Source organism: Adiantum capillus-veneris, chromosome 19, assembly GCF_014529385.1.
Source record: "Adiantum capillus-veneris isolate H3 chromosome 19, ASM1452938v2, whole genome shotgun sequence".
In the NCBI taxonomy this organism is placed as follows: domain Eukaryota; kingdom Viridiplantae; phylum Streptophyta; class Polypodiopsida; order Polypodiales; family Pteridaceae; genus Adiantum; species Adiantum capillus-veneris.
In genome coordinates this window covers 7,995,612-8,019,990 of record NC_140949.1, presented here as the reverse complement: position 1 = coordinate 8,019,990, position 24,379 = coordinate 7,995,612, and the positions used below count along the sequence as shown (strand labels likewise).

Genomic DNA, 24,379 nt, shown 5'->3' with positions numbered 1-24,379 from the left:
ATAGAAGTAATGTTACTTTTCACTGGTGCCACCATGACAATACAAAGGACTAAGCATGCTACCAGGGCAATCAACTGCAAATGGTTCCACAAAAGCACATTCCCTTTGTCACTCGTGTACGCAATCACTGGACACAAATCTCAAGGGGTGACGATATCAAAGAAAGCCATCCTCATTATAAAACAAGATTTCGTAAGTCATGTTCTCTCGTGTGACAGAAAGACGCCATCTCAAAATACCGAACATTCCAACCCCAAGGATGTTCTGGCCGGCCAGTAAAATACTCCCCCAATGGTTAGACATTTCTCCCCTCCTTTTGACAAACAAGGTGTTCTACTTATTTGGGTCTTTGATCTCATTCGGTGCGTAAACTATACAATCAATGACGGTTTTCTTGATTGCAGATTTTCTTCACAAGCAACATCCTCCAACATCTCCTCATGGACACTGACCAGGTAACCATTCCTTGCATTAATCTATTTTGTGGCTACATTTTATGCCATTCAATATTTAGGGGACTCAACCACGATATATCTCTATCATTCAGATATTTGATAGGTTCATCAACATCGCAGCTACCTCAAAACCAAAAAACAGTTCATTCGTATACCCAACTTCAAATCAAATGCGACTAGCAAATATGGCTGGCGAGGCCTCGGGTACATTTATTGAAGGGTTTCGCATGACTCAGCTCCTCAAATCTACATCAATAAATGTAGCAACTGAAACAAATAATATAGAAATAGCGAGCTAAAGTTGGCAACAGGTACTTCGAACTCTTCATGTTCTCGTATTACAAACACTAAACATTAACAAATTTTGTTGCTCCTACAACCTCTATCTTTTTTTGCAGGGTTACAAAAAGAGACACTGCTATCCTTCGGCATTGATTTTGACGAGTCAAACAAACTACTGTTAGACACAAAAGCACAAGAAATACTGAACACGAAGAGTGTTGGAATCACCACCTATGCAATCGAGATACTTCACTAAGGTAACAAGATTGTCCTCGATAAATTGGTTGTCCTCCTCGACAAGAATACTGCAAGCCAGGCACTTTCAAACATGGTTAAAGAGTCTGGAAACGAACTTAAAGGGAACCAGAGGGCAATCTTAACTGATGAGAAATTCACATGGCATTTTAATAAAGACCTTTTCGATGCCCGGTTTGGGGAGACGATCAATCCATTCCGAAAACTTGAACCGCTATATGGTGAGCTTCACCCCTTCAAGAATATAATTATGTAATTAAATACTAACTGAACGCACCACTGCAGTATAGGACAACAACATCGATACCAGCAAGGAGCTCCCCAACAATATAACAAGTTCACAAGAGGAAGAAGTCTGTTCCGACGTCGCTACAACGCCCAAAAGACAACGACAGACAGAGAGAGCTACATAATATACTCTATTAGATGCAAAATCAATAACCATGTTTATATAGGCATGACATCCGATTTTGGAGCTAGGAAAAGGGCGTACATGACACCCATGCACTCTCCAACTTGGTGCCTTTCTCTGCCCCCTCCAAAGCTTGGCAACCAATTTTGGGTCTACTATTGGGAGACTTTTTACAAAAATGCAATAGTTTAGAGATGCTTCCGCATCTTTCCCTCCGACAACGCAGCAACAAAGCACGCATCCGATTCAGCAGCGACTACTCTCGCAGATAGGAGGCAAAAAGTTCATGCGACCACTGTCACCGTGAGACACAGAGATGAGAGAGAGAGAGAGAGAAAGAAATATGTGACAGGCGTCTGATTCTCCTACCAATCCTCTCAGCCCTGTTTGGCGCGCACACCAGCGCAAGCGACCAGCCTATAGCGAGAGAGAGAGAGAGAGAGAGAGAGAGAGAGAGAGAGAGAGAGAGAGACTCAAGCCATGGAGGCGGCGACATCCAGAAGGGAAAGCTGAGAGAGAGCCACACACGTGTGTGTGAGAGACCTTCCAGGCTTCCGCTCCTTTTACTAATGGTTTATTTTTTGAATTTTCTTCAGCTGGTACCCTACTAGTTTGAAACCTTTTAATTATTACAACAAAAAATAAAAACCACAACAAAACCCTGGAGTCGCCTGGGCAGCTTACCTCCCAACTCTCTAAGCTCCGCACGTCGCAATGGCTACGAAAGAGAATAGAGCACAGGTGCACACACACACACACACACAGAGAGAGAGAGAGAGAGAGAGAGAGAGAGAGAGAGAGAGAGAGATGTGGAAAGATCATTGGGTTTTTGGATGCAGGTTGTGAGTAAGGTGATTGAAAGAGTGGGTTTTAGCTTTTACAACACTGCAGAGGCCCGAGCGATTAGCGTTAAGCAGATCACATCTCCCATTTTGCTAGATAACATGGAAAATCCAGTACCAGGAGGTCTTTATGATCCTGCTTTAGGCCCCTTGGATCAAACTGGGAGGTTTGTCTGAAGTTACTCTTTCTTGTTGGCTTCATTATTCCAGTCATTGTTCATGGGTGTTTGATTCTCGTCTGAAACCGTCTGGTTCCAGTGCAGTCCCCCTCAGATGTAGTGGCATAGTGAACTTGGATTTTAAGCTGAAAGGGAGTCATTTCAGATGAAGAGGTAACAAATGAAAACACAAGGAGGAGGTCTCTATGATCTTTAAAAAATTAAGAGTGACAAGGAGAGTTGTTAATAGAAGGGTAGATGGGCACATGACCTTCATTTGAAGTGTCACTTGAAATTGAAGGGTTGCTAGGCTCTAGGCCATTTTGAAAGTACTCGTAAGATGGAGAAGTAGAAGTTCAGAAGCTGTCAACCGCAAGTGGGGTTGCCATTGTTGTAGTTCTCTCTCTCTCTCTCTCTCTCTCTCTCTCTCTCTCTCTCTCTCTCCTCATTCCCTCCCTTAGATATGCCTTGTTTTTGGTCCTTCGTAGACGCTTGGACAGCTCCACATCGAGAATTTGGCTATGCCCATAGAAAAGCCTTTTCACCCCCATTGGTTGATTGTCAAATGAAGCCCATAGCCTTTGTCATCTATGTTTTTGCACAACTTGAAGGTGATGATACTTGTGAATTAGAATCCAAACTTCAAAGATCAACAATTTTGTGAGGATGATGTGATGGAGCTCTAAGTCTTTGGCTATAAAGCTATATGCTTAGGGGGTACCATCATGATATGCGTGTATCTAGCTAGCTCCATCTGGTACCATACCAATGGTGTAAGTATCAAAGTGCAGCGGAAAGAGTGGTGACAAGGGAACATGCTGGAGAGAGAGAGAGAGAGAGAGAGAGAGAGAGAGAGAGAGAGAGAGAGAGAGAGAGGCACCAGTCCTGCGGGGCATAAACTCTGCAAACAAGCTCTTGAACATTGCCAGGATGAGGGGCACCCCCTCTCCATACATATGAACCAAGCAAAAGACCAGACCCACACCCTACACCCCTCGACCCATAAAATGTGGAAAAAAGGGAATAAATTGGGCGCCCACCAATAAGGCCACAAGTGGCCTGGTGGACCAAATCTGGGGAAAACACCCCACATGCCTAGATATGGAAAAGCCTCACAAGGCTGGACATAGCCACAAAGAAGCCCTCACTCACAAGATCTAGACGGGGAAACTCAATAGATGACCTCCAAAACTCTATAACACCCTCTTACATCTTGGCCCTTCTTGGGTACACAACAGACCTGGGATTTACACCTCCAAGAGTGAATAAGGAATATGTAATTCTAGTCCACCACTGCATCAAGCATATTCCTCTAACCGAGGGCTCAAGATAGACAATCTTGTCCAGCAATGGTAAAAAGTGCTTGTAGTCGCCATTAGAGTCCACTAGGTCCTAGTGTCGACAAGGGAACATCCGGGGGGGAGAGAGGAGCAAGAAATGCTAGAGAGAAGAGATGGAGAAAGAGGCACAAATCCTGCGGGTCACAAACTCTGCAAACAAGAGAGGACAAGGTTGTTGGACAGTGCCAAAATGAGGGGCGTCCCCTCTCTGTGTATAATTTATATATTGAAACGAACGGAGCGAGTGGATCTCCCAGCTACACGGACCGCCTACAGACACGCGTCGGATGAACCACCCGACCATAGCCACCATCCGACAACTCCCTCATGTTGGGGCTAGCGTCCGAGGATGTAGGCGTGCACCTGTAAGACCGAGCGTCCCATACCACCCGGCCTCACCTCCTCGAGGTGACCTCACACACTCCTAGCCTCGCGGGCTAACCACTGGCACTTTGCCAGTGGGGGTTGATATTTGCAAATGAGGCCTTGGCCTCCCTTTTATAATAATGATCGGCTACACTGGCTTTGTTCACACTTGTCCGTCTGGACACTGGACGCCCATCTCGACGGCGTCTAGGCTAGATCCCCTCTCCTATGAGCGGGACATAACATACTTCCTCCCTTAAGAACCATTGTGTCCTCATCAATGAAGTGGGGATACTAAGCTTTCAAAGCTCTAATTGGTTCCCAAGTAGCAAACATTTCAGATTGACCCTTCCATTTAATTAAGTACTCGCTATAAGCCTTTTGGCGCGAATGATGGGTACAATGGCTCGGGTTCTCGAGGAATATGCATAGTTTGCATATCTTGCCGTACACTTTCCTCGACAGGAACAACAACGTCCGCTTCGCCTAATTTTCCTTTAAGGCGGCTGACATGAAACACCAGATGTACACTAACATCCGAAGGACGAGCCAATTTATAGGCAACTTAACTAATCTTCTCTGTGACCAAGAATGGACCACAATATCTAGCTGAAAGCTTATAATGCTTTCCAATTCGCATAGTCTTGGAATCCTTGGGTATCTTCAGATAGACCCATTGTCCAACCTCTAGAGTCGTGGGAGATCTGTTTTGATTAGCACAAGTAGTGACTTGATCTTGAGTCCTTATACTATCCTTAGCCAATACGAGCATTTCTTGCATGTCATACAGGAAGTCACGAGCTTGGCGTTCCTTGACTTTCTCTAAGCCAATAGCAATTGGGGATTTAGGCTCGAATGCATACATCAGCATGAACGGGCTAAATCCAGTAGCAGAATGCTTGCTACTATTATAGGCAAACTCTAATTGTGGAAGATACCTTTCCCAATCAGACTGCCTGTGAGAGACATAAGCTCTCAACATGTCCACTAACGATTGGTTCATCCTCTTGTTTGTCCGTCGGACTCAGGATGGTCAGAAGACGACATACTCAACTTCGTTCGAAGATGAGCAAACACATCTCGCCAAAATCGGCCAATGAACTTAGTATCTCGATCATTGACGATATCCTCTGGCAGACCATACAGCTTTAAAGTTGATCGACAAGTAAAACTGCCAACTCATGACTTTTTACTGTCGACTTCGTTGGTATGAATCTCACCATTTTTGTAAGTCTATCGACCACAATCCAAATGGCGTCATCGCTGTGACTAGTATTTGGCAAACCAACGATTAAGTCCATGGAAATACTCTGCCACTTGGCATCTTGGATTTCCAATGGATGTAGCAGGCCAGCTTTCTTAAGGCGCTTTGCCTTATTGACCTGACACTGAGTGCATCTCTTTACATAGCTCTCTATGTAAGAGCGCATTCTTGGCCAATATAAATATCGCTTGACCAAAGCCAAAGTTCTGTGGGTGCCTTGGTGCCCAGCGCTAGGAACATCGTGGCATTCGAATAAAATCCTTTGTCGAACCTCATCGACTTCCGGCATGCAGACTTTTCCATTTTTGAACAATAGTCCACCTCTAATGGAGTATTGTCACTGTCTCGTCTCTCCAGCACGACTTACTTGGGTCTCCGGACCACCCAAGCTTGTACACGAGTCATGCCTCGCTTCGACCTCGTTCCATATCTTTCCAAAATGGCTATTGGAACGACATAGCCCTTGGAGAGAGATAGAAATCCGTTGAAAATTGAGCCATAGACAAGGCATTAACCTCAGGAATCTTGTCGAGTGCATCGGCAACTTGATTGTTGGATCCTTTTCTATAACGAATCTCAAAGTCAAACTCTTACATAAGCTGAACCCATCTAGCCTTCCCGCCTCTGAGGTCACCCTGATCACAGACATAGCACAAAGAGTGATGAGCTGTCCATGCAACAAACGTAGAGCCATACAGGTAGCGTCGCCATTTCCTCAAGGCGTGGACTACGGCGTAAAGCTCTTTCTCGTACGTTGGATAACGCATTTCAGCGTTAGAAAGTTTCCTACTTTCAAACGCAACAGAACGTCCATCTTGGTATAACGCCGCATCAATGGCATAATTACTAGCATCTGTTTCAATCACAAACGGTTTGCTAGGATCCACAATGTGCAATATTGGCGCAGTAGTCACCAAGTGCTTTAGTGTGCAAAGGCTCTCGTCGAGACGCTCATTTCGGACAACACGAGTACCTTTACAGTGAGGACTTCGGTCCTTTCACCCCTCCTTTTAGAAGTTGCGTGAGCGGAGCAACAACTTTAGAGTAATCCTTGATAAATTTGCGAAAGAATCTTGTAAAGCCTAAAAAGGACTTTACTTGGCGCACATTCTTCATAATGGACCAATTTTGCAAGTTATCCAATTTTTCAGGGTCAACGCGAATTCCATTGCGAGTAATGATGTGACCCAAGTACAGAAGCTCTTTCTTAAAGAATCCACACTTAGAAGCCTTAACATAAAGCTTCTCAGTTCTCAGTACCTCAAGAATAGCGCGTATATGGGCTAAGTGCTCGGACAAACTTCGGTTGTAGATCAAGATGTCATCGAGAAATACAACAACGAAGTTGCCTAAAAATGGTCTTAGCAGATCATTCATCATCTGCTGAAACGTAGTTGGAGTATTGGTCAGACCAAAAGACAAGACCAAAAACTCATAGTGACCATAACCCGTATGGAAATCCATTTTGGGAACATCTTCCAGGTTGATCGGTATCTGGTGATAGCCTGATCGCAGGTCTATCTTCGTAAAATACAGCGCTCCATTCTGCCGACCTATCAGATCGTCGATGCGTAGGAGCGGATACTTATTCTTGACAGTGAGCTTATTCAACCTCTTGTAATCCACGCAACAGCACATAGTGTTATCCTTCTTTCGAGAAAGTAACATTGGCGCTCCCCACAAGGATTTACTTGGCCCCTGTCGAGAAAAACTTTCAGCTGCCGTTGAATCTTGTCCTCCTCTGTTTTACTAAACCGATAGGGTTGCTTTGAGAAGGCCCGACTACCAGCCACCAACTCAATGCCATGATCTACTCCTCTTGAAGGCGGTAAGCCAAGAGGTAGATCATTAGGAAAAACATCCTTGAAATCAGTCATGATTTCTCGGATAAGGTTGGATTCGTCTGAATCTCCAAGCTCAACGGAAGAACATGAAACATTTTTACGAAAATCAGTGACAAAAGTACCAAGCACTAATGAATCAAACCAAGGAGATGGTACACATTGATAAAAGTCAACATCAGAAGACTTTGTATCTTTATACATTTCCAAAGTAGTAACAACTGGTATTGCAAAACCATTATTAACAGAATCTGGTTACAGAGCGAAACAGATACATGAGGCATGTCCTACTTAACAAAAACAAGAGAGTGATGTACATAGTCTATATACAATGAGTCTTGTTTATCATAAAACCATGGAATTGCTAAATTAACATCTGCTCTATCCAGACTCATGATGTGGAAATCCGAGTTCTCTTTGTAATCAGCTAGCTCGAGTGACAAATCTGGAACCATCCGATTCCGTACATCCGTATCCTTGCCACGAGCCATCTTCACGCGATACTCATGGTCACTGTCCCGCATCCGCAGGCCCAGTTTTTGCACCAATTTTGCAGCCACAAAATTGTGTGAGCTTCCATTATCAAGGAGTACGGTCACGTCATGACCATTGATCTTCTCGGGGAAACGGAGAAAGATCGTGCTTATCAAACACTTTGGGGCTAAAAGTACAATTAGTGCATGAACTATGCGCTAAATGATGGATTTCAACTTGATTGACATCAGAGTTACGTGAGATCTCGTGAATCTGAACCGAAGGACGACCTTGCGGTTTCTTTGTCTTCTTCTTGGGGCAATCCTTGATTTGGTGACCTGTCTGGCCACATCCGAAGCAAGCCCCCTTCTTCCCTGCATCAGCAACCGAAGCATTTTTGGCTTTCTTCTTCTCGTGAGAAGGTCTCGGCCGTGATGTGGACTTTTGTTGGAATCGATGTTGCTTCCTCGAAGTGCCCTCACCAGATTGATGGTCTGAACTTCTTTTCTTCTCATAGTTCGCTCCATTTATCAAATGGAATGTCCTGGCCTTTGCCACTGTATCCTCGACGTCAGTTGGGGCTTTGTCCTTGATTAAGGCCCAACGATAATCTTCATGTAATCCCAGCAGGTACATCCACCTTGCAGAAGGTGACCGCTTCTTTGAAAGCCATTGTGTACTTATCAAAAGATAGAGCTTTTATCGAAAGACTGTAATTTGGTGTAAGCTTTCAAAAGATCCATTTTGGTGAAATCCTTCTTGAATTTCACACAAAAGTCTACCCACGTTGTAGCTTTCTCTGTCATATCACGCCACCAGGTAAGCGCCTTTTTGCACAGATAAAGAGGAATCGTCTGAATCCTCCGTTCGTCATGCTTCCCATGGAGACCAAAATACGTGGTCCACCTATGAAGCCAATTATTTACGGCCAATTCCGTACATTCCTTCTCCTCCCTTGAGGAATTTGTAGTTTTGTATGGAATCGTGGCAGTTGGACCACCTTGTGAACGCCCAAAAGCAGCAATCTGCGTCCGTAGTTGCTGGAGATGGGTTTCGCCCTCGGAAATACGCGCAGTCGTCGAGTGAATTGTATTTTCCAGAGTGGTAAGCCGGGAATTAAGCCCGCCCTTGGCCCCTTCGAGAGAGGCCAAGCGAATGTTCGTACGTTCGCGTTTTCCAGAGCGGTAACATGTTGGTTGAAGCTCTCGAAAGTACTTGTAATCCATGTGTATAGAGCATGCGTGAATGGAATTTGAATGTTACCTGGCGCGTTGTCACGTTGCGCATCCGAGCTGGAGGAATCCATGGCGAAATGTGTGAAAAACTGAAAATTTTACGTGAAACCGGGCCTTTTATGCACTTTTCGATCGCGAAAAGTTGAACTTCGAAGAGCGCTACGTGCTGGCGTACGCGTCCGAAGGCAAGTAGGTGATGGCGGGAGCGCGGGAGTGCGAGTGGTTGAGAGAGAGGAGCGGTGGGAGAGAAGAAGCATAACCAAAAACTGAATTCTCTGGAAACTGGTGAGTTTCTGTAAGTGATTTTAATAATGTGCAGGTTTCCAACTTTACCTTAAAAAAGGTCTTGGCCATGTTAAAATAAAAGGGCCACTTAATAAAATAAAAACACAACCCATCATATAGCGTTAAAAAAAACGTCCGGCGCTGGAAAGAAACAGCGAAACAAAATTCGAGCAGGGACGCACGTAGAGAGAGAAAGCTCAACGCGTGGCAAATCCTCCCCTGCCTATGTGCGTGTGCGGGCTTGTGCCAAGCATGCGACTAGTTGCCCACGCTGGAGCCAACTCAGTCCTCCACGCTGGAAAAAAAAAACAGTCCGCCACTACTTTGTCTTTCCACGCTTGCAAAGAAAGTCCTTGCTATAGAGAGGGAGGTACCTCTCTCTCTCTCTCTCTCTCTCTCTCCCTGTCTCTCTGCTCTGTGCACAGAGGAACATTATAGAGAGAGAGATTTGAAAGGATATAGTATGCTGAATTTGTCACGTGACACATCCCAACCCTATGTGTCCGTGGACAAGCTACACCACAGCAGGGTTCGGTCAGTCCGATCAAGTTAGATTAGCAGTGATCTGGCACTTTTGTGAGTCTATTCGTAGACCGTGCATGCCCAGTCACTTAGCATAGATGCATATCCTCCGGTTGCACACAGCATGATCATCGGAATTCCCATCAGAATCCATTAGCATCAGTTAGGGGAATTTTCTAGTACATTTAGTCTATTTTCTTATTTATTGGGATTTTCACTTATTATTTTTAAGTGACTTTCCTACAAAAGTAGGTAGGGCAATTTTGCTAAGTTAATATATAAGCAAACCAAAATTCACACTTTCTGGCAGAAGAGGCAGCAGGAGCACCTTGCTCAACAGGCAACTTCTCAGCAGAACCCATCAGGAGGACCTAGCGTTTCCTCATCAAGACCAAGCTAGCGTTTTCTGCAGCAGACAACCCTTGGCGTTTTTGCAGTAGATCATCTAGCGTTTGCAGAACTCCCAGATCAGCCTGGCGTTTTTGCAGACAACAGAACAGGCCTAGCGTTTTTGCAACTTGCATCCGAGTCTTGCGTTTTGCAGATTTCCGGCGACAGATTCAGCCTTAGCTACAGCGTTTTCAGTTTTCAGCCCTTAGTACCCGCAGATCAAGTCCCGAACCTCGCAGATCTCCCTTCCCGTAGCAGTTCCTCGCCGCACGGTCAATTTCCGCAAGGTTTACAGTTTCAGCCCGGAAAACGCAGATTTCAGCATCTGCGTTTTCAGCGCGTCGTCGTCATCGACATAGAGTCAAAATTCAGCAGATAGAAGATTTGCAGATTTCAGCCCATAGCGTTTTTGGACAGCAGTAGAAAGATCTCAGATTTCAGCCATAAGGTCGTCGTCGTCATCACCGTCGTCGTCATCGGCATAGTCCCATTGCATCAGTCCATTGCATTTGCATTGTACTCTTTCGTGCAATCAAGTAGACCACTCTCGCCGATGAGAGTGGGGCCTTCGGAGGAGGGTTTTACAACCCCTCGGTGTCGTATCTCTTCTCTCTCCCTCTCTCAGTCTCATTCACTTGCACGCACAATCCACTCACTTTGTTCGTGACCACATCACTCTACAAGACGGAAAGCTCTCTCTTTCCCTAAAGAACTAAAAGGAACCTTGAGCAATAAAGATCACTAATCTTGAGAAAAAACAACATTCATTCCGTTGCACCTAACAGAATTCCAATCTAAAATCAACAATTTAATAGGCAATCCTCCGATGTCCATTGAAAATCAATAGAATCCGCAAAAAAATTCCAATTTTCAGCACTTCCACTAGTTAGATTGCTGGATTTTATAAAAAAATAAGCAAAAAGAACATTAAATTTCACCCGCAAACACATACGAGAAGGTAAAGCAATTAATTAAACAACAATTTTGCATGAAACAATGATTATCTGGCTCGAACTAGCCTATAGGTGTGCACACGGTCCATTCCGTAGCCAAGCCGGCTCTGATACCATGAAATGAACGTAGAGAGTGGATCTCCCGGCTACATGGACCGCCTACAGACACGCGTCGAACGAACCACCCGACCATAGCTATCACCCGACAGCTCCCCCGTGCTGGGGCCTGTTACCATATACATGTGGTAGTGATGTGTGTGAACACACTAGGACCGCCGGGGCATTTTTTTCCTCTTTAGGAGGTTTTTTCCCCCGTGCATTGTATATACGCCCATCACTCTAGGGCTATCGATCTTTCCATTGCACACTAAGTAACACACTCTCTATTGTGTGCCTTGAGCTTCCTTTGTCTTCTCCAAGCTGTGTGTGTTTCTCTGCAACCCTAATTTCAACAATTGGTATCAGAGCAGGTCACGTCCTCCCTGGCTTAGTCGCCAGCTGCTCCAGCACATGCCTGCTCACTTTCTCCGATTTCAGTGAGGTTTGGCGAGCGTTCGCAGGTCGACAAATACTTGGGGTAAGCTCGAAGAGCGCGGTCTGCTCAGATTTTTGATTTGGGCTCATTTCGGCCTCCGTTTCCACTACAGGTAGTATTGCACAGGCTATTTCGTCATTTTGTGCAGAATATACAAGTGCCTTATAGTCTTCTACGGTTTGTGTTATATAGCACAGGTTGTTCCCGCTCCGTTTCTCCTATTTTCGGGCAGTTTTCACATCAGGTGCACCATTTACCATGGCTGACAACAACACCACAGATGTGTTCAAGATGTTTGCTGCTGAGGACAGGTTGGATGGGGACACCTACCCTATGTGGGCTTATATGATGCAACATGTTCTTGTGTCAAAGGGTGTCTGGAACATTGTGCAGGGCATTGATGTACGTCCTGGTTCTAAGGATGTAGGCGATGTTGAGGATGTTGTAGGTCTTGCTGCAAGGATTGCAGCTGTTAGAGTTGTTTTGCCTACGGCAGAAAAAGCTCGTTGGGATGGTAAGGATGCGCAAGCTCATGCATTGATTGCGTTGTCTGTGAAGCGCACCATTGTTCCTCACATCCGTTCAGCGAAATCTGCAAAACAGGCTTGGGATATTTTGGCTGGTCTTTATGCAAGTCGCAATGAGGCTAAAATTGCTTTGCTGCGTAAAGAGTTGGAGTCGAAGATTATGCATGAGGAAGATGATATGGACACTTTCCTTGCTAGTGTCAAGGATATCAATGAGCAACTTATTTCTGCAGGAGAAGTCATTTCAGACAGTTCCCTTGTGCAGACTGTTCTTGATGCCTTACCAGATTCTTACCAGACTTTTGCTAGTACTTGGAGACTTATGACCCAAGGAAATCCAGAAGTTGTCAACTTTTATGCATTATGCACATTGCTGTTGCAAGAGTCACTTTCCAGAAAAAACAGGACTAGACAGCGTGCAGTTAAACAGGCTTTTATTGCTTCTCAAAGAAAGGGTGGTAACAGCAATGCAACCACTTCTTATGGTTCTGCTGCGAGTGGCAAAAATTATGTTCCTGATGCTTCTGCTGGCAACAATTCGTTTGGAAATTCTGGTGATAAGGGCAAAAAGAAGATGCGTTGCCATTATTGTAAAGCCAATGATCACTTGATCAAGTCGTGTCCTAAGTTGAAGGCCAAAGAGGCTAAGAAGAAAGAGGACGGTTCCACTGCAAATGCTGGTGCCACTACAAATGCAGCCATTGTTGAGTCTTCTGTGAAAGGAGACTGTAATGCTGATGTTGATGCAGAATGGGCTTTTAGCGTAGAGTGCACTTCCAATCCTGCTGTCCATGATGCATGCTTGTCAGTTGCTGTAGATTCATATGTGTGGTATTTCGACAGTGGTGTTACAAAGCACATTACCTCACATCGTGAATTGTTTACCTCTCTCGAGTCTGTCCCTCATGGGAATTTAGTCACTTGTGCCAACAACGCCTCTTATCCAATTCAGGGAGTTGGAAAGATTGTGCTCACTGCTGCTAATGGCAGTTCCTTCACACTTGTTGATGCACTTTATGTACCTGGGATCAAGAAGAATCTCTTGTCTGTGTCCGCACTTGCTAGACTTTGACTTGTAGTCAAATTTGTGGATGACAGATATACAGTTCATGATCTCAGTTTTGGTGATGAAATTGTTGCATCTTGGCTTTTGTGCCGTGGGCTGTATAAGCTCACTTTGTATGACAAGTGTGGACAAAATTTTGCAAATGCTGTTGTAGATTCAAGGGCTATTTCAAATGCAAAACTTTGGCATGCACGTTTTGATTTTGCCAGTTTGCTGTGTTTGCAGAAATCTGATATGGTTGCTTCTTTGCCGCCTCTTGAAGCACCTGTCAAACATGTTTGTGAAGGCTGTATTTTGGGTAAGATGCAGTGTTCTAAATTTCCAAAGGATGGTTCAGTTCGAGCCACATGCAGGTTGCAGCTTGTGCATAGTGATGTTTCTGGGCCCATGCAAACTCGGTCCTTGGGCAATTACCTGTACTTCGTGACTTTCATTGATGATTACTCCAAGCATGCATGGGTATTTCCGCTTAAAGCGAAGTCCGAAGTTTTTATGTGCTTCAAACAATTTCTGGCTATGGTTGAAAATGTCTCGAAATGTACTATGGGCACCCTCCGTTCGGATCGAGGGGGGGAGTATATGTCTCATGAATTTAATGCATTTTTGGTTAATCGTGGGATAAAACACCAATGTACAGTGCCTTATACACCTCAGCAAAATGGTGTTGCTGAGAGGAAAAACAGGTCACTGACGGAAATGGCACGATGTATGGTCAAAAGTCAAGCTTTGCCGCATTCTTTTTGGCTTGAGGCCATCATGTGTACCACTTATGTACTTAACAGGTGTCCTATGAAAGCTTTGCAGTCTGTTACTCCATATGAAGCATGGCATGATAGAAAGCCTTCTATTGAGCACATGCATGTTTTTGGCTGTTTGGCATATGCTTTTGTGCCACAAGTGCAGCGCAGAAAATTGGATGATAAGGCTGTCAAATTTATTTTTGTTGGTTATAGTGCTGAAAGCAAAGGTTACAGGTTGTATCATCCGCAAACAAAACGTATTCTGGTTTCTCAGGATGTAGTGTTTGTGGAAGATTCTGTTTAGCCCTTGCTGTCATGTACTAGAGACAACAATGTAAGCTCACATGACATTTATGACACTTTGTTGCCTCTTTTCAGTGGTGGAAATCCAAATGTAAGTTCCAATGAGGCAAATGTACAGCCTATGGGGGTTTCTGAAAATGTTTTAGATCAGCCTATTACTGATGCAGATGTACATGATGTACTTATGAGGAAAGGGCTGAAAATGAGCAGGCTAGAGGTACGCCAAAATTGCTGGTGCACACTTTGCGTGACAGTAAATTGGATGCACCTTTGTCTAGTCATACTAGTTCAGGCTCTCGCCATGCATCTTATGCATGAGATTGTTATGCTTTGGCTGTGTCTAGCTTACATGATGTTGAGGAGCCTCTGTCTGTTGATGAAGCACAATTCAGAAAATTGGATGGCTGCCATGCAATCAGAATATGATGCACTTATAGAAAATGACACATGGACTTTATGTGATTTGCCTTCTGGCAAAAAGGCCATTGGTACGAAGTGGGTTTACAAGTTGAAACGCAAGCCGGATGGTGAGATTGATCGCCGTAAGGCTCGACTTGTTGCAAAGGGTTATGCACAGCAAAACGGCATAGATTATGAAGAGACTTTTGCTCCCACTTGTCGTATGACTACTGTAAGTTTTCTATGTGCATTGGCAGCTCATTTTGGTTGGGATGTACATCAATCAGACATTGTTACTGCTTTCTTGAATGGTGACATATTTGAGGAAGTTTATGTAACGCAGCCTCGCGGTTTTGTCATAAAAGGACAAAGTGTGCAAATGTAACAAGGCTTTGTATGGGTTGAATCAATCTCCTCGTGCTTGGTATGAGAAAGCTGAGACTCATGTGGTCAAACAAGACTTTCGTAACAGCCCAACAGAAAGCACATTGTATGTAAAGCGTGAGGGTGATGTATTTCTCAGTGTGGTTCTTTATGTTGATGATTTGCTGATCACTGGACCAAATGAGAGACATATTGCTGAATTTAAGGCTGATTTGAATGCTACTTTCAAGATGAAAGATTTGGGGCTGTTGCATCATTACTTGGGTATACAGTTTAAGCAGTGTGATGGTGGTATTGCCTTGTGTCAGAAAAGTTACATAGAGACATTGCTATGTAAGTTTGGACTTGAGGATTGCAAACCTATTGCCACTCCCATGGAAACAGGTTTGAAGTTGAGTCTACATGATGCCGGCGATCCTGCTGATGTCACTCTTTACCAAACTGCTGTTGGCTGCCTCATTTATGTATGCAACACGAGGCCGGATATTCAGTTTGCAGTCTCATAGGTCAGCAATTTATGCATAGCCCAGGGTCTAAGCATTGGCAGGCTGTCAAGAGGATTTTCCGCTACCTTAGTGGCACTTTACATCTTGGCTTGTTTTATCCCAAGGGGGGATCATTGCCGCCAGACTTACATGCTTTTTGGGACTCAGATTAGGCTGGTTGTTTTGACACGCGAGTGTCCACAAGTGGTTTTTGTTTCATGCTTGGCACATGTATATCATGGTTGAGCAAGAAGCAACCTAATGTGGCCACTTCGAGTTGTGAGGCTGAGTACAGGGCAGTCTTCACAGCTACGGTTGAGTGTGTATGGCTCAGACGCCTTATGGCTGATTTGGGTGTTGGACAGGACACTGCCAACACTATCTACACTGACAGTGAAAGCGCATTGGCAGTTGCGAGGAACCCAGTTTTTCATGCTCGCACAAAGCACATTAAGGTGCATTACCACTATGTCAGGGAGAGGCTCTCAGCAGGAGAGATCAGCTTGGCTTATGTGCCAACACAGGACAACCTTGCAGATCTTTTCACAAAGGCATTGTCTTGTGAGAAGCTTGAAGCTTTCCGCAAAGCTTTGGGCTTACTCCCCTTTGTGGACTGATCCTTAGGGCATGGCACTTCCCTTTACTCATGTGCCAACTCTCGTTCACCGCATCACTCCAGGGGGGATTTGTTACCATATACATGTGGTAGTGATGTGTGTGAACACACTAGGACCGCCGGGGCATTTTTTCCCTCTTTAGGAGGTTTTTCCCCCCGTGCATTGTATATACGCCCATCACTCTAGGGCTATCGATCTTTCCATTGCACACTAAGTAACACACTCTCTATTGTGTGCCTTGAGCTTCCTTCGTCTTCTCCAAGCTGTGTTTCTGTGCAACCCTAATTCCAACAGGGCCAGCGTTCGAGGACGTAGGCGTGCACCTGTAAGACCGAGCATCCCATACCACCCGGCCTCATCTCCTCGAGGTGACCTCGTGCACTCTTAGCCTCGTGGGCTAGCCACTGGCACACTGCCAGTGGGGATCGATAACTGCAAATGAGGCCTTGGCCTCCCTTTTATAATAATGGCCGGCCACACTGGCCGGGTTCACACTTCGTCCGCCCGGACATTGGACGCCCATCCCGACGGCGTTTAGGCTAGATCCCCTTTTCTATGAGCGGGACATAACATATATGGACCAAGCAAAAACGCCCGACCCACACCCCACAACCCATAAAATGTGGCAAAATAAGAGCAAAAATAGGACGCCCACCAAAAAGGCCACAAGTGGCTGGTTGGACCAAATATGGAAAAGATCCTCCATATGCCTAGAATCTGGAAAAGCTGCACAAGGCCGAACACAATGACAAAGAAGCTCTCACTCACAAGAAACCAAGGAGATGACCTCCAAAACTCTATTAGTAAGATGGCATCCATGGTGGGTATGGGGTGAAGAGCCCTAGCAAACAGGGGAACACCGTTGTGAGCCTATAGCAGGGCGTGCATGTCCAGGCCGGTCATAGTTGGATACCCTCTCTTGCACAGTACAACATTTCAGCATATAGGTGTTTCGCTGCGTTAACCACCTCTTAGCATGGCATTTGCTAATAAGTGAATTTCAGCCTAATTATTCCCGGGTCGTGGGGTCTCCCTTGTGTTTGCTCGACCCAGCCTTTGGTTGGTTTATATGCAGCTTGGAGGGGGTGCTTAGAAGGCAGGAAAGCAAGAGGAGGAGAAGCACCGGCAGTCCTCTCAGCCTCACTGGCGTTTTTCAGCCAGATTGCCGTAGTTCAGCCAGCAATACAGCCTATGATCGCCGTCAGATTTCAGCACTAGCCTCGTCATGGTTGCAGATTCTAGCCATCGACATCGCTAGCCCTTTCAGCATTCAGCCCTAGCCTTGTCGTCATCGTCGTCGTCGACACAATAACCCAACATCTAGCACCTACCCCTTGTGTTCTTGCTTGGCTCTTGCCTAGCTCAGCATAAGGATCTTAGGTACCTGCAGTACCCCTCAGTACCCATCAGTACCAGCAATGGGTCCCCTCCCTCAGTACCCGCAATACCCTTCAATATCTCAATAGTACCCAACACCAATAGCATCAGTACCAATTAGCATTAGCATCTTAGCACTTAGCATCATTGTATCCGCATTGTGCAAGAATAAAGAAAGTAGTTGCTCTGGCAACAGAGCGAGGGGGCCCTTGAGGGTTTTGGATCTGACGTTCGGTGTGGTCTCTCTCTCTCTCTCTCTCTCTCTCTCTCTCTCTCTCTCTCATTCAGTTCAATTCAGTTCTTTCAAGTGAAGTATAGTGTCCCTTGTGTTTGTGCGCAATACCAGATCCGAGCTAAGCCTTTAACCCTTCCGCAACACCTGACAATGGTATTAGAGCTCCGTGCGTGCTTCGGCTTGGCGAACTCAAGGGAAAAACCCCAAGTACCCAAGAATCCAGGGACACGAAGAACCCAAGCAGAACCAAGAACCCAAGGAACCTCTCCTAGTTTTTTTTCCCCCTCGAAGAGAATCTTCGTGTCCTGATCCCGAACTTATTAGGCACTCCCACCCTTAGTCAATTGCGCATCAGGCGCGCTCTTGTCTTCATCGCTATGTCTTTGAATAAAGATCGACATCCGATCCACGAAAATCCAGATCTCGAGTACCAAGATCTACTTGCCTTGTATGCGGATATGGAAGGAGTCGGAGAAAGGATCCCTAACCCTCTTCCGCATTCGCATTCGCGTTCGCGTTCGCATTCGCATGTAGCATGCATCCACCAAGCAACCATTGGAAATATCTCCGAGCACCCCCCTTACCTTTCATCTTCACTTGCAATGTTTTCATGACAGGACTATTCGAGTGGTTGTACTTGCTCGCAAGACAGAGTCAGCATCAAGGTTGGTATTCTGTGATAGTAGTAAGGCTACCTAGCAAGGTAGTTAGGTACGTAGTGTTCGGTACAAATTCGGTACGTAAGGTACGTAGTACAGAATGGATTGAGTTTTTAGGTACGTAAAAATTCGTCCTTTTTTTTACAAAGCCTAAAACTGAGAGTACTTCATACATTTACCAAGACTTCAAATAAAGACTAGCAAATCAAAGGTACACCGTTACAAATACCAAAAATGGAGTCCACGACTCTAACTGAACAACGAAAAGGCAAAGCTGAGATTAGCTAACCATTGATCAATGTCTACAAACAAATAGTATCAGATGTTTGCTATCATGGTCACATAAAACTAAGAGCATCAAAATAAATACATAATGAATCATGAAAATGATAAATCTAAGATTGAAGTTTGGAGTCCCGACTCTAATAACTAGTAAGCACTAAAACTGCACACTCAGCTGAACAGGGCTGAAATAGGAATGAAGATGATGATGAGGACTGAAATCGGCTGAAATAGGATTGGGAGACCCACCAGGAGGGGGGAGGGGGGGGGGGGATAAAAAAATTAAAAAATGTACAGAACCTATCCGTACGTACAGAACCGTACGGTACAGATAGAATCCGTACATACGTACGGATGCAACCTTGCTACCTAGTAACTTGGTTGGTCGGTGTTTACATCGCACCAGTACCTACATCCGTAGTATCCACGAGTTTGGAGAAGTTCTCATCGGTTTATGCATCCACACACATCAGAAGCATTCAACATCAGAAGTATAGATAGAAGTTCGGCAATTGTTAACATGGGGGGATGTCACGTGTGCACTTCACTTGCGCTACGTGGACATGCTTCTGCTACAGTCTAGCATGAGTCTTAGCTTTGGACCTAGCCTGGCACCTTTGTGAGCCTCTAGCAAGACGTGCATGTCCAAGCCATTCATAGTTGCATACCCTCTCTTGCACAGTACAACATTTGAGCATATAGGTGTTTTGCCGCGTGAACCACCTCTAGCATTGCATTTGCTAATAAGTGATTGTCAGCCTAATTATTCGAGGGTCGGGTGTCACAAAGTGATGACGTGGCAGACAACAGTAACCCTAATTTCTGCCAGAAACCCTAAAATTCCTGCAAACCCTAATTTCTGCCAGAAACCCTAATTTCCGGAAATCACGGAGGCTGAAATTTTATTTATTTATTTATTTTTTTTTTGGAAAATGATGAGCGACGCAAATTTCGCTTTTTCTCTACTTAAATGAGAAAGAGAGAGAGAATGCTTTTGCTTTCATGTTTTGACTCTCTGTGAGAGAGAGAGAGCAATTGCTTTTGATTTGAAGCTTTTGGGGCTCTGCTTTTGGGCATCCCTTGTAACCTTTAAATTAGTGGTGAGGGCCTCACTTCTGAGAGCATCTGGACGCAGAGTCTGAGAGTGAAACCCTAACCGCTCTTTTGTACTTTGATGATTGATTAATATAAAAAGAAATACCGAAAGGGGCGCCAATCTTTGGGGCCAATATCTCTAGGCACAGAACTCCGCCGGGCCAGTGCAAATCTATTGTGATCTGTGAATTGTTTTGAAGTGGTTATTTGGTGCTGTCGCGGTTGATTCTTGACTTGGAGTGTCCAAGTCTGTTACAGTGGTATCAGAGCACGACGGATTTCTCTTCTACGGGAAATCCGATCCCCGAATTTTTTTCTGCGGCACCTATGGCTTCAGGCAATGATCAGTCGACTCCCTCTGCATCTGGAGATGCGGGCTGGGATCACAACGAAGATTCAGGCAGAGAGTATGGCCTGCCTTGGCCTACTTAGGCGGAGCGGCAAGAGATAGAGCGTCGCCAGTTGATCAGCGATGCAACAAAGATGATGCTCAATTTTGCCAAGGACCCGAAGATGGCAAAATATATGAACCAGACCTCTTTGAAAGAGGTACAGATGGAGTGGCAGAGAATGACAACACCACTCCCGAAACCCGCTCTCAAGAAACCTTCTGCCTCCAAGAAATATACGGAGAAGGAACTCGAGAACATGGTTGATGCACGGATTGCTCAGCTTTTTGACACGCAAAAGAAAGCCAAAAAGCACGGCAAAAAGCAGAAGAAAGGCATTGACTTCCCGGGATATTTGGGTCGTCGGTTGACATTTGACAAGGCAAAGAAACGGAAGAAGCGTGTTCGATTTGAAGGAGTACCCAATTCTTCTTCTTCTTCTTCTGACAGTTCTTCTAGCTCCTCGGATTAGAGCGAAGAAGACAGAAAAAAGCAAAAAGCGAAGCAAGACACAAAGCTTCGGAACGGGCAAGAAAAAGGCAAAGAAGGCTACATCTCGCCCAGAGACTGACAGTTCTACTGAGGACTCGTCTACAGACAGCTCAGATTCCGATGACGGAAAGTTTTATGCGAACAAGAAGAATTTTTACAAAGCCAACCAGTATGACTTTCTCGAAGATAAAAGCAAGAAAGTCCGAGAGTTTAAGGAAGGTGGCCACTCGATCAAGTTTGATACTTTTTAGGATACTCAGATGCTTCGAAGGCTTTGTCTTTTATACAGCAGTTTGACATCGCATTCGCGGGAGGACGCTATTCAGAGCACTCCAAGATTTGGAGAGCTGCCTCTTACTTTAAGGGGAATGCTCGTACTTGGTGGTCCACGCTTCTATTAAGCAAGACTGTGCCAGTTACATGGCTGAAATTCAAGAGGCTTTTTATTTCTTCTTGGTTGACTCAAGAGTTTGAGCGAGATATACGAGCTGCTTGGAACCATCTCCGGATGACCAAGAGCGATACAGTGAATTCTTATTGTGAAAGATTCGGAGCTCTTTTCTACCCGCCTCTTCATTCAAGAAGATCTCGTTCAGAGAACAGATTGAGCGGTTTACCTTGGGTCTACCTACAGAGATCCGAGATCACTGCTTGGAACAGAAGTCGGCTTCTATTGAGGAGTTGACGAGTCATGCGAAGCGGGGCTTTGCCATTCACTATGGCAGTCTGACCTACCTCACAGATGAGGCCATGACACAACGAGCCGAACAGACTTCTGGGAATGAAAGTAGAATGAAAAAGAGCAACCCAGAGAAAAAAAAAGGATGCACGACCCAAGCTTACTCCTGAGGAGAGAGCTCGCTTCATCAGAGAAGGGAAGTGCTTTGGATGCGGGGAACATGGACATATTTCCGCGAAGTGCCCTATTACGGCACAGAAAGAACAGCATGATAAAAACGACGACAGGTCTGAGAGTTCGAGAGCAGCTGAGGAATGTGGCAGAAAAGGCAGATAGAAAAGTAGAATTGGTACCACATGGCGTGGGACCTGCACCGAATCTAATGAATGAAAGTACAAACTTTGCCGCTTTCGGGGCAAAGCGAAGGATCAGGAAGCTCTTTTGAAGGAGCCAAGGCCAACTTCTTTTCACTTGGAATTGGCGGCTCGATTTGGAACTACGCCCGACAGACTGACGCCACAGGCGGAGGTAGTTCGACTGGCACCCGGATGGGATGTTGCCATTACACCGAGCATTGGCAAACTTCGTTTGCAATGACAGGGGTGTTCAGGGCACGTGAGTGACGTTCTACTCGGGATCCCTTGGTACCACAAGAACTACGCCGTGGTTGACTACCGGGCCGAGAAAGCGACTTTGATAAATGAAGGGCTTAGAGATTGTACTTGATGAACTTCAGTTTTCTTACTCATTCTTTTGGGAGAACTGAACGATGGATAAAGGTTGAATATGTTTTGACCTGAAGAAAAGAACGCCAAGATTTTTTTTTTCTCCACGCTCATGCCGATTGCTTTTGAGAGGGCCTGAAGATCATACCATTGATCTGATATCTGGAAGCACGCCACCGAATCGGCCACCTTATCGTGTGAGCCGAGTACAGAATGAAAAGATTATGAACTCAGTGAAAGACCTCTTGGAAAAGGGTCTTGTCCAGCCTAGTACTTCATCGTATTGCTCTCCAGTGTTGTTGGTTTTGAAGAAAGACGGATCTTGGAGAATGTGCATCGATTATAGCACTCTCAACGAAATCACCATCAAGAACAGATTTCCGATTCCTAGGATCGATGATATACTCGACAGGTTACAGGGATCCTCGTGCTTTAGCAGGATTGACTTGAAGAGTGGATATCATCAGATCAGGATAGCGCCAGGAGATGTCTACAAGACAGCTTTTCGGACGACTTTTGGGTTATTTGAGTTTTTGGTGATGCCTTTTGGCTTAACGAATGCTCCTGCGACATTTAACCGGATGATGGACAGGATTTTTCGAGAGTATAGGCTATTTGTTGGCACTTTCTTTGACGACATCATTGTTTTCTGCAAGAATGAGGCAGAACACAGAGATCATCTGCTTCAAGTCTTTCAGGCATTACGAGATCACACGTTAGTGATTAATGCAAAGAAAAGTGAATTTTTCCTACTAGAGATACACTTTTTGGGACACATTGTGTCAGCAGCAGGAGTGCGAATGGACCCGGCCAAGATAGAGACTATCCGTGATTGGCCCGATTTGAGGAATGTCCATGAAGTTAGAAGCTTCTTGGGACTGTGTTCATACTACAGGCGGTTCATACGAAAGTTTGCAGAGGTTGCTTCCCCTTTGCATACCTTGACACAGAAAGGAGTACCTTTTTCGTGGGGACCCACAGAGGTGACTGCCTTTCGGACATTGAAAGAGAAATTGACTACGAGACCTATTTTGACTTTGCCGGAATTGCAGAAGTCATTTGAAGTATATTGTGATGCTTGTGGTCGTAGTCTGGGTGCGGTCTTGCTGCAAGAAGGCCATGTCATAGCTTACGAGAGCCGTTTGTTCTCTAGGCTAGAGATGACAGCACAGATCTATGGGAAAGGGCTTTTGGCGGTTATCCATGCTCTTACTTAGTGGCGGCATTACCTACTCGGAGCGGATTTTACTGTCTTTACAGACCATCAGAGTTTGCGCTACTTCTTGTCACAGAAGCAGCTTTCGGAAAAGCAGATGCGGTGGGTGAACATCTTGTCACAGTTCCACTTCCAGATTGTCCATGTGCAGGGACAGAAGAATGTGGTGGCAGATGCTTTGTCTCGGAAACCGTTGGTTCTGGCTATTTCCGCGATACATCATAGGAGCTTCGAGGATATGGTCGATCAGTATGCCACAGATACAGGTTTTGCAGATATTTTCACACGGATACGGGATGGGGAGACAGTAGCTGTATACTCCCTTCGGGAAGGCTACTTGATGAAAAAGACTATGTTGTGAGTTACACAGCCGTTGAGGGAAAAGGTTATGACTGATTGCCACTGTCCACCTTTTACGGGTCACCGCGGCATTGCTACCACCATGAAAGGGGTAGAGAGAGATTTCTTTTGGCGGAGACTGAAGAAGGATGTGGAAGAGTTTGTGCGCAGTTGCTTGGTATGCCAGAAGGTCAAGTTTGACAGGCATAAGGCACAGGGATTGTTACAGCCTTTACCCATACCCACCCGCCCCTGGGAAAATATTGAAATGGATTTCATTTTTTTTTGATCTCCCGAGAATACAGAATGATCACGATGATTTTCCGATTACATGGCACGCCTGAGACGATTGTCTCCGACAGAGACCCCAGATGTATGAGTTTGTTTTGGAAGGCAATTTGGGAGAACATTGGCACGCGGTTGCAGTTCTCGTCATCGTTCCACTTGCAGACTAACGGGCAATCTGAGATTGCCAATTCAGTGATTTTAGATTTATTGAAGTCTTGTATCTCGCATCAGAAGACTCAATGGAAAAGAACTTACCTTTGGTGAAATTTGCCTACAATAACACGATACACTCTTCGACGGGGAAGACGCCATGAGAGATTGTTGAAACTGCTGCGAAGGTTCCATCCTTCCTGAGCACGAAAGATTAGAAATTTGAAGCGGATGAATATTCGCGAGATTTGGATACGGCTTTTGCCAAGGTTCGCGAGACTTTACAGAAGTCTCAAGAACGACAGAAAAAGGCAGCGGATCGC

At 45.2% G+C, this 24,379-nt stretch overlaps 1 protein-coding gene across 3 annotated transcripts in view; it reads left to right on the top strand.

Moving 5' to 3' along the window:
* The first annotated feature begins 1,988 nt into the window (after positions 1–1,988).
* NRPA1 (nuclear RNA polymerase A1) overlaps positions 1,989–24,379 on the top strand; it is a 183,335-nt gene continuing 160,944 nt past the window's right edge. Inside the window, exons 1-2 of one of the 3 annotated variants that reach the window (XM_086490201.1) lie at positions 1,989–2,145; positions 2,244–2,413. In XM_086490201.1, the coding sequence (XP_086346327.1) occupies positions 2,119–2,145; positions 2,244–2,413 (197 nt within the window). In that variant the 5' untranslated portion in view covers positions 1,989–2,118. Of the gene's footprint in view, positions 2,146–2,243; positions 2,414–2,504; positions 2,579–24,379 lie in introns of those variants that run through there. The other 2 variants (XM_086490203.1, XM_086490204.1) reach the window with 2 other exon arrangements.